Source organism: Acanthisitta chloris, unplaced genomic scaffold, assembly GCF_000695815.1.
Source record: "Acanthisitta chloris isolate BGI_N310 unplaced genomic scaffold, ASM69581v1 scaffold2266, whole genome shotgun sequence".
Taxonomy (NCBI): Eukaryota; Metazoa; Chordata; class Aves; order Passeriformes; family Acanthisittidae; genus Acanthisitta; species Acanthisitta chloris.
In genome coordinates this window covers 1-9213 of record NW_008678490.1, presented here as the reverse complement: position 1 = coordinate 9213, position 9213 = coordinate 1, and the positions used below count along the sequence as shown (strand labels likewise).

The 9213-nt window shown below is 38.0% G+C and overlaps 1 protein-coding gene across 1 annotated transcript in view; it reads left to right on the top strand.

Annotated features, from left to right (window-relative positions):
• LOC103804273 (zinc finger RNA-binding protein-like) overlaps positions 1-9207 on the top strand; it is a gene marked incomplete at its 3' end in the record, with an annotated part of 13427 nt that extends 4220 nt beyond the window's left edge. Inside the window, 7 exon segments of the mRNA XM_009076876.1 lie at positions 1-165; positions 1170-1361; positions 5123-5411; positions 6328-6521; positions 7816-7935; positions 8629-8774; positions 9138-9207. The exon segment at positions 1-165 is cut by the window's left edge and continues 26 nt beyond it. Coding sequence (XP_009075124.1) covers positions 1-165; positions 1170-1361; positions 5123-5411; positions 6328-6521; positions 7816-7935; positions 8629-8774; positions 9138-9207 — 1176 coding nt within the window.
• Between the last annotated feature and the right edge of the window lie 6 nt (positions 9208-9213).

The following is a 9213-nucleotide window of genomic DNA, read 5'->3' as shown; positions in this document are numbered from 1 at the left end:
GAGGCAGCAGCAGTATCTGCTGCTGCTGCAACAGCTGCTTGGACAGGGACCACTTTTACTAAAAAGGCACCATTCCAAAATAAACAACTGAAACCAAAGCAACCTCCCAAACCACCCCAGATCCACTACTGTGATGTTTGTAAGATCAGCTGTGCTGGACCACAGGTACTTGTATTATCTAATAATCTGCTATATGCTTTAGTCATAATTTTTTCAGCTGAAAAAACCCCAACAAACCCCTTTAAGAATATTTGTTAACTTTTAAGGACCTGATTCTATACTTATACTAAAGGAATAATTAAATTAAATGTGTGCTATTATAGAAAGAGGTCATATGAGAAGACAAAAAGATGCATCCCCTTAGCTTGTACAGAGAAGCTTTGGCTGTGCTTTGGACTCCAGGAGTATTCTAAACTTGAAATTTTATTTGGGTATTTTAGCATAGCAAGCATCATAAAAAATACTTTTTTCAAAACTTTGTGAATCGTAAGCCTGAAAACTTATTCATTGGATTCCAGCATCACAGTTTAGTTTCACAGTGGGTGCAAGTGCATAAAAAGTAGATATTGTTTCATGCAGAGTGCTTGTGTGTGTGTGTGTATTTGGCAAAACAGTTCTTACTCTTTAGGTAAATTTGTCATTATTTCCCACCCTGTCTGCTCTATAGATTGCCAGTGTTGGTATAGGAACAGATAGTTACTTCTGTATTTTATTTTCAACACAGCTTTATTTATGCACTGCCTTCTTTTGAATTTATTTTTTTACTTGTTTGGATGCATTTAATAAATGTGGTCTTGCAGTTTGAAGAAAATTCAAAATCAAGAATAATTCAATGCAATGTAGGAAACTGCAACTGAGACAGTTTTCTGATCTTATCATGCTTTCAGTGGTAATATCTGTTGATCGGTACTTGATTGAGGAAGTGAGAAGGTAGAGGAGAAAAGACCATATTGTATTATTTAATGGTGTAATCCTGGTGGTGAAAAAAAATTATTGGTTTTAGAAGTGGCCTGCTTATGCCTTAGAGCATATCATATGAAAGAAATGTTCATTGTAGGTAGCATTTTTCATACAAAGCATGTGTTTTATTCTATGTTCTATATTACATGTATACACATGAATGGTCAATGAGGAGTACAAAACCAGCTGTGTATTGTTTATTTAAACAGACTTATAAAGAACACTTAGAAGGCCAGAAACACAAAAAGAAAGAAGTGGCATTAAAAGCTTCCCAGAACACCAATAACAGCAGCACTTCTGCTCGTGGAACTCAGAATCAGTTGCGCTGTGAACTTTGTGATGTGTCTTGTACAGGAGCAGATGCTTATGCTGCACATATCCGTGGAGCCAAGCATCAGAAAGTAAGAACTTTCTCTTGTCCTGTCACCGAAATCGGGAATGAAACTCCTTAACACCAGTGTCGCATTAAGAAGCAGACATTCTCTATTGCAGCGTTGGATGCATGGGGGATCACTCCACTCAACTTGCATGCCAACTCTCCAAAAGCTTTTACTGTTTATACATTTCAGCAAACAAAGAAATTAGTGCTCATTGGTCACAAGTTACCTAACTTTTATTAATTAGCATTCTATCCTCTATTGGTTAGTGACTCTCTTGATTCTTATGCTAATTAGTCCACCTTTGAGTGAGTGGGCTTCTTGGGGGTCTTCCATGGAGGTTTTTGGTAGTCTCTGGTGGTCCCTAGTGGTTGTTGAAAAGATGTCCATTAGTGTCTTTTTCATGAACTTTCAGTCTTCCTTCCATATATGGTCTTGGCTTAGCTCATTATCTCATTTGCAATTGTAAAGTTCCTTATCTTGGTCTTGGTTGACTTCTGCTGGCTCCTCTGCACTCCTCCAGGATGAGCTGGTCACAGGTGCAAGAATTTAAGTCCGTGGGTGCATTTTTGTCTGAGGCCCCTTACAACAACTCCCCCTTTGAGACTTACTCAGACAGATTAGATAAGTTCTTTTAACTACTTTGATAATTCTGTAATGCAGCTTTCCTGCTAATTCTGTAACAGTCCTTATTATACAAGTCAGTCATATATTTCTTCCCATTATTTTTTCTTGCCTTAGAGAGGAGAAAATATGCAGAAACAATATAATTTGAATTGTTTTGTTTAAAGACATTTAGTTCTGCTTTTTGTTTCAAACTTATCTTTAAGCTCACTATTAGAAGGGCCTTGTTGGGAGAAAGGGGGAAAACATTGCCACAGCATCAATGAAAAGAGGATGTATTGGGAAAGGTATGTACATTGTAGGAAGAAGGTGTAGAGTAAGATGGGGAAAAGTGTCAATGAGGACATTCAGAAGCATGCTTGTGCCCCCTAACACTTTTGAATACTTCTCTTGACATTATTTGGTGCTGTAAAGCTCTCTGTTGTAAACTGAGTCAGTGCCAAAGGATAGGATTATTCTGCGTCACTTTTTGGTATTTCTTGCAAAGAATATTGGCATATGGAAGCAAGGAACAATGTCCTCTGTAGGTTTTATAATGGGTATAGTTGAAGAGGTTTTTGGTAAGCATGCTTTCCCTGCTGTCTGGGTGCAGTTAGGTGTGCACTGTGAACCACTGTGACCTGTGTTCTAAATTTGACCATACAACAGTAAATTTAATGTCGCAGTGTAGAATGTGTGTTAGATTTCCTCATAACTCTGGAATTATTAATGTGATTAACAGAGTATTAATATTCAGCTTTCATAGCCCTTTGTATCTCAGAACACTGTACAAAGCTGTATCAGCAATATCATTCATATTAAATAAATATAGCAAATTTGACATAATTTTCCTAATATTTTTGTCAGTAAAATAGCAAAAATTATAATTTAGATAGACTTGCCTAGTGTTTGTTATTTCATTAATGAAGTTGAGCCATTAAATTTTTGGGTTGTGCTCATTAAATCCATAGGTATATGGTCTATGATAATATATTATCTTTATATATTTGAATGTCACTTTCTCTTCCTCATAGATAATTGCTAACTAATGCTAATTTAAGTTGTCATCAGTGTAAAAATGAAATCTCAAAGGACTTTTTCTTTGGCGCACTGAAGAATCTTGTGCATTCTACTGAAAAAAATTAATTTTTAAGAGTTCACAGAATCATAGAATTTTAGAGGTTGGAATGGACCTTACAGATCATGTAGTCACAACCCCCCTGCCATGGGCAGGGACACCTCCCCACTAGACCAGGATGCTCAAGGCCTCATCCAGTCTGGCTTTGAATACCACCAGGGTCAGGGCAGCCACCACTTCCCTGGGCAACCTGTTCCAGTGTCTCACCACCCTCACAGTACAAAACTTTTTTTCTAATATCTAACCTAAACTTCCCTTCCTTCAATTTGAACTCATTACCCCTTGTCCTGTCATTGCAGTTCCTAATAAAGACTTCCTCTCTGGCTCCCTTGTAGGCCCCCTTCAGATATTGAAATATTGCTTGAACTTAAATGTATAGTGTTATGTGACATGAATATGGCTGTATTCTGATGGGGGAACATGCTTAAAAAAATAAGAAGAAAAAGCTAAGTAGCATACGTATACAGTTGTGTACATATCATAGAATCATTTCAGTTGGAAAAGCCCTCTTAATATCAGGGATAGTGACTCAACCACTTCTCTGGGCAGCCTGTTCAGTGCTTGACAACCCTTTCAGTGAAGAAATTGTTCCTAATATCCAGTCTAAACCTCCCCTGGTACAACTTGAGGCCATTTCCTCCCATCCTATTATTTGTTACTTGGGAGAAGAGACCTACCCCCACCTTGCTACAACCTCCTTTTGGGTAGTTGTAGAGAGCAAGGTCTCCCCTGAGCCTCCTTTTCTCCAGACTAAACAACCCCATACCCTCAGCTGCTTCTCATGAGACTTGTGTTCTAGACCCTTCACCAGCTTTGGTGCCCTTATCTGGACATGCTCCAGTACCTCAATGTCTGTCTTGTAGCGAGGGGCCCAAAACTGCACTCAGGATTCAAGGTGCGGCCTCACCAATGCTGAGTACAGGAGGACAATCGCTTCTCTAGTTCTGGCCACACTATTTCTGTTACAGGCCAGGATGCCCTTGGCTTTCTTGGCTACCTGGGCACATTGCTGGCTCATGTTCAGCCAGCCATTGGCCAACACTCCTAGGTCCTTTTCCCATGGGCATTTTTCCAGGCCCTGTGCCCTAAGTCTGTAGCATTGCATGTGGTGGTTGTGACCCAAGTGCAGGACCTGGTACTTGACCTTGTTGAACCTGATTGTGTACGTGTGTTTGCATTAAAGTCATATCTAGCAGATTTGTTTTGGGTTTTTTGGGGGGTTTTTTTACTGCTGCTTTCAAACCCAGTCTCTAGTTTTCATTGTGCATGTTTTCTTCTTATGGATTACTTGCATTGGTTTTTCCAGGTGATGGTCAACTGTCGCCAAAAAGAAGTATTATTCTATTTCAAGCATGTTGTAAAAAGGCCTCTGCTTATTACTTCTAAGAATAAACACATACCTTTTAACTTTCCATGAGATACTAAAGAGCTCTGAAATATACCTCTTGCATACTCAAACTCTTTCTGCAGATGTGCTTTAACAAAAAGAAAAGAAAGCCTTTGTCTAAAGAATATCTGTAGTTTTGCTAGGTAACCTGGAATGTCTTTCAATGTACATACTCTTAAAATGTAGTGATGAAAAGAGGTAGTGTTGAATCTGAATTAAATAATTTATTGACAAATATTATTTGGAACGAAAATAGTTCAATGTACTGCAATTTTTGGAGGGAGGAAAACCAACCAGGAAACAAAACAGTCACATTGGAAAGATTTTGCTCGAACTGTTTCTTGAGTTTTACTGGCTTGGGAGTTTATTTGCTTTCTGTTCTCATCTACACAGCTTTTGCAGTAAATGTCTAAATTTCTGCTGGAAATAAACAACCTGAGATAACTATTTCCTTGTTAGAGATGATAAGAACTTTTACGTGTCCCTTCTTTTTTCCCCGACACCACTTTTAGTAAAGAGTCAATAACTTAAAAATAAAACAAAAATATCAATGTAACTAGTGATATTCATGTTTCTGTTAAAGCTTCACTAACCTATAACAAGTTCATTTTTATAGCTATCCAGGGGGATAATGTTATGAATTTCTCGTTCTTATAGGTAGTAAAGTTGCACACAAAACTTGGCAAACCCATTCCTTCAACTGAACCAAATGTGGTTACCCAAGCTGTTACTTCAGCATCCACATCTGCTTCTAAACCAGCTGCCTCTGCTTCGAACATAGCAACTAGCAGCAGTACTGCGAACTCCTCTGTTGCATCTTCTGCAGTGAAAATTCTTACTCCCATGGCAAATGCACCACATAACACTGCATCCAACAACAAAACATCTTCAACTGCTGCTAATATAGCTGTAAAGAAAATACCTACACCAAAAATAAACTTTGTTGGCAAGTACAGAAGTCAGTCTATTTTGAAACCTAACCTATTCTATACTTTTTAAAAGATCTTAGTGCAACAAGTACAAATGTATTTAGTTAACTTTATGCATGAGTAATTCTGTTGTGTTAGGGGAAAATAAGAATGTGTATAAAAATTTGCTTCACAGTTTATACCATTTTCTCCCCTTTTGTCTCTACCTGACCTCCTCTCCTGGAGGCTTCTCCCACCTTCACACAAAGCCTCCCACCATTGGTTTCTTATGTAGTAGCTGTTGGAGTATTGCAGATTATAGTCTAGTTGGTCCTAATTTTGGTTTACAGCCTGGGCTGTTAAGACAACTTGCAGTAGGTTGGCAGTTGGTAACTGGGAAACTGAAACGTTTTAGCACTGGAAATCTAACTGGAAACTTTTTTAATAAGCATGACAGATATTTAGAGACAGAAACCAGTTGTTCAACAGTAAGCTAGCCTGCTTCTTGAAGGAAAGACCAATGCAGTTGCAACACTGAAAGTATACTACCTTTCTTAGTACAAACATGAAAAGGTTTTGAAGTACTTTCTTGGATCCAATTGCAAAAAAATAATAAAATCTGTTGACAAAAAAAATGTTAAAATATATTTGCTGAGTTGTTCCCATTCAGTCCTATCTCTTGAAAAAACATGAAAATAAATTATGACAATTGCAATTATATAAAGCAAAAGATTTCTTGCTAAAATAAAAAACTAGGTGTTTAAATAAGTTGATTAAGCTTTTTAAAAAAAAACTTTAATAGTATTTAAAATGTTCAATCTAACTAATTTAAAAAGACTGATAATACTTTGACCAGAACATCAATACTTGCAAATAAAGTCTTCAGTTTGCTCATCATATGTAATCATATTCTCATTTTATGAAAGTTAACAATTTAACTTTTTTGATTTGTAGGTGGTAATAAACTTCAAACAACAGGAGGTAAACTGGAAGAAATGAAAGCAGCTGAAAGTGTTAAAATAACAACTGCTTCTACAGTACAAACACAGGAAGTAAAAGCAGACACAGCAGCTGAACCAGTGACTGCTACAACTCTTGCTGCCTTGCAAAGTGATGTCCAGCCGGTGGGCCATGACTATGTGGAGGAGGTATTGATATGAAAACGTGGATTATCTTTAAACTATTATATGGAGAGAGGTTCCAGTCCCTTCATCATCTTTGTGGCCTTTCACTGAACTCTCCAGTATGTCCATGTCTATCGCACTGGGGAGCCCAGAACTGGACAAAGGATTCCAGGTGTGGCCTCACCAGTGCTGCCTTAGAGAGGAAGGATCAGCTCTCTTGACCTGCTGACAATACATTGTTTAATGCAGCCCAGGATACCATTTGCCTTCTTTGCTGCAAGGGAACATTGCTGGCTCATGTTCAACTTGGTGTTCACCAGGACCCCCCAGGGCCTTTTCTGTCAAGCTGCTTTTCAGCTGGGTGGTCCCCCAGCCTGTTGATCTCTTTCTGGATGGCAGCACAATCCTGTGGCATATCAGCCACTGCTTCAGTTTTGTGTCATCAGCAAACTTACTGAGGGTAGGCTCTGCCCAATCATCCAGATCATTAATGAAGATATTAAACAAGACTGGACCCAACATTGAGCCCTGGGGTACTCTGCTAGCTACTAGCCTCTAATTGGATTTCATTCTACTAATCACCATCCTCTGGGCCTTGCCATTCAGCTAGCTTTTAATCCACCTCACCATATGCTTATCTAGCCCACACATCAACAGTTTGTCTATGAGGATATTATGGTAAGACTGTGTCAAAGGCCTTACTGAAGTCCAGGTAGACAATATCAACTGCTTTCCCCTCATCTACGAGGCCAGTCACTTCATTGCAGAAGTTTATCAAGTTAATCAAGTGTGACTTTGCCTTTGTGAAGCCATGCTGACTACTGATGATGATTTTTCTTGTCCTTAATGTGTCTGGAAATGGTTTCCAAAATTAGTTGCTCTATCACCTTCCCAGGGACTGAGGTGAGGCTGACTGGCCTGTAATTCCCTGGGTCCTCCTTGAAGAGTGACAAGACATTGAACCTGCAACAGCTTGTGCATATGTTTGCATTTTTGTATTGTATATGTTTCTTTGGACCTCAATGGGGCATGCTTCATGTTGGTGGCATGAGATATGTGGATGAAGACTGATGCAAATTTTTCATCGTTTGTAATTATTCAACTCAATATGTTCAGGCTCAAGTTTAAAGTTTTGTTCATTACCAAACACAATGTCAGAATTGAAAGTTCTATTTTGCCTTCTTTCAGTTACCATGTGAGCTTTTAAGCATGTTTTGAGATGGGTAGACATTATCTAGTGTCATTGAATCAGATTAACTTTTACATCAGCTTTTATTAAAAAAAAAAAGGTAAATGTGTTATAACTTTTATTTTTCAGGTAAGAAATGATGAAGGAAAGGTGATTCGCTTTCACTGTAAACTTTGTGAATGCAGTTTTAATGATCCTAATGCCAAGGAGATGCACTTAAAAGGGAGGAGACACAGGCTTCAGTATAAGGTTGGTAGAAATGCTAATGTTCTCATGAAAGAGATGAAAGAAGAAGAAAAAATTGCCAGAAAAATGTATTCAGTGACTTATGATTATGCTCCTGTATGAGCAGCCCTTCAGGAACAGGGCATCAGGAAGCACACTGTAGTTAAGATGAAATGTGTTTTTTTTCAGACTATAGAGTAATCATCCTGCTACAGAATGTACAGAAAATTATTTAGGATTTCATGTAACATTTTAATTTTAAATAGCATTGCTCTCATATAGCTGAAGAGGGGATTCATGCTATATGTAATACATTGCTATATCTTTCCTTTAAAATAATGGACACAGATTTATTTTTTTTCTTCAGCTGTTCATTCACTGCAGTTCTAAAACTGAATTTTTCTCCCCTTGATTTTATTGTAGACCAGTAGTGTGTGCTAAACATGTCAGAAGAACTCCGTGACCTTGAGATGACAAGAGGCAAACCAACATTTTATTTGTTATTTTTCTGAACTAGAAAAAGGTAAACCCAGATATAATGGACACAGATTTATTTTTTTTCTTCAGCTGTTCATTCACTGCAGTTCTAAAACTGAATTTTTCTCCCCTTGATTTTATTGTAGACCAGTAGTGTGTGCTAAACATGTCAGAAGAACTCCGTGACCTTGAGATGACAAGAGGCAAACCAACATTTTATTTGTTATTTTTCTGAACTAGAAAAAGGTAAACCCAGATTTACAAGTAGAAGTAAAGCCCAGTATTCGAGCAAATAAAATTCAAGAAGAGAAGATGAGGAAACAGATGCAGAAAGAAGAATACTGGAGAAGGCGAGAAGAGGAGGAACGCTGGAGGATGGAAATGAGGTAATGCATTCTGTTTTATCGATGAATGAGACAAAGCTGCAGTCAGATTATCTAAAACTAACTCTACTTCTGTAGTTAGTTATTTTGAGTACTTGTTTTGGGAACTCCGTACTGTCTTGTTTTAAATTAAATTATCATTATTCTGGGGATTATACATTACTCTGGGGATTTTGGGGGGGGGGTTTGTTCAATTCCTCTGAGTAATAATAGACTTACTAAAATTATTGGCTGCAAATTCAGGCCTGCTTTCAAACTAACCATTGATTTTAAGTACCCTCTGGAGTTCATTGGTATTTGCTCTTGATTACTAGAAATGAGTTAGTAAGAACATCGGCTATATAAAGAGAACACTTTGCACTTTAGGCGATATGAAGAGGACATGTACTGGAGGAGAATGGAGGAAGAGCAGCATCACTGGGATGACCGTCGCAGAATACCA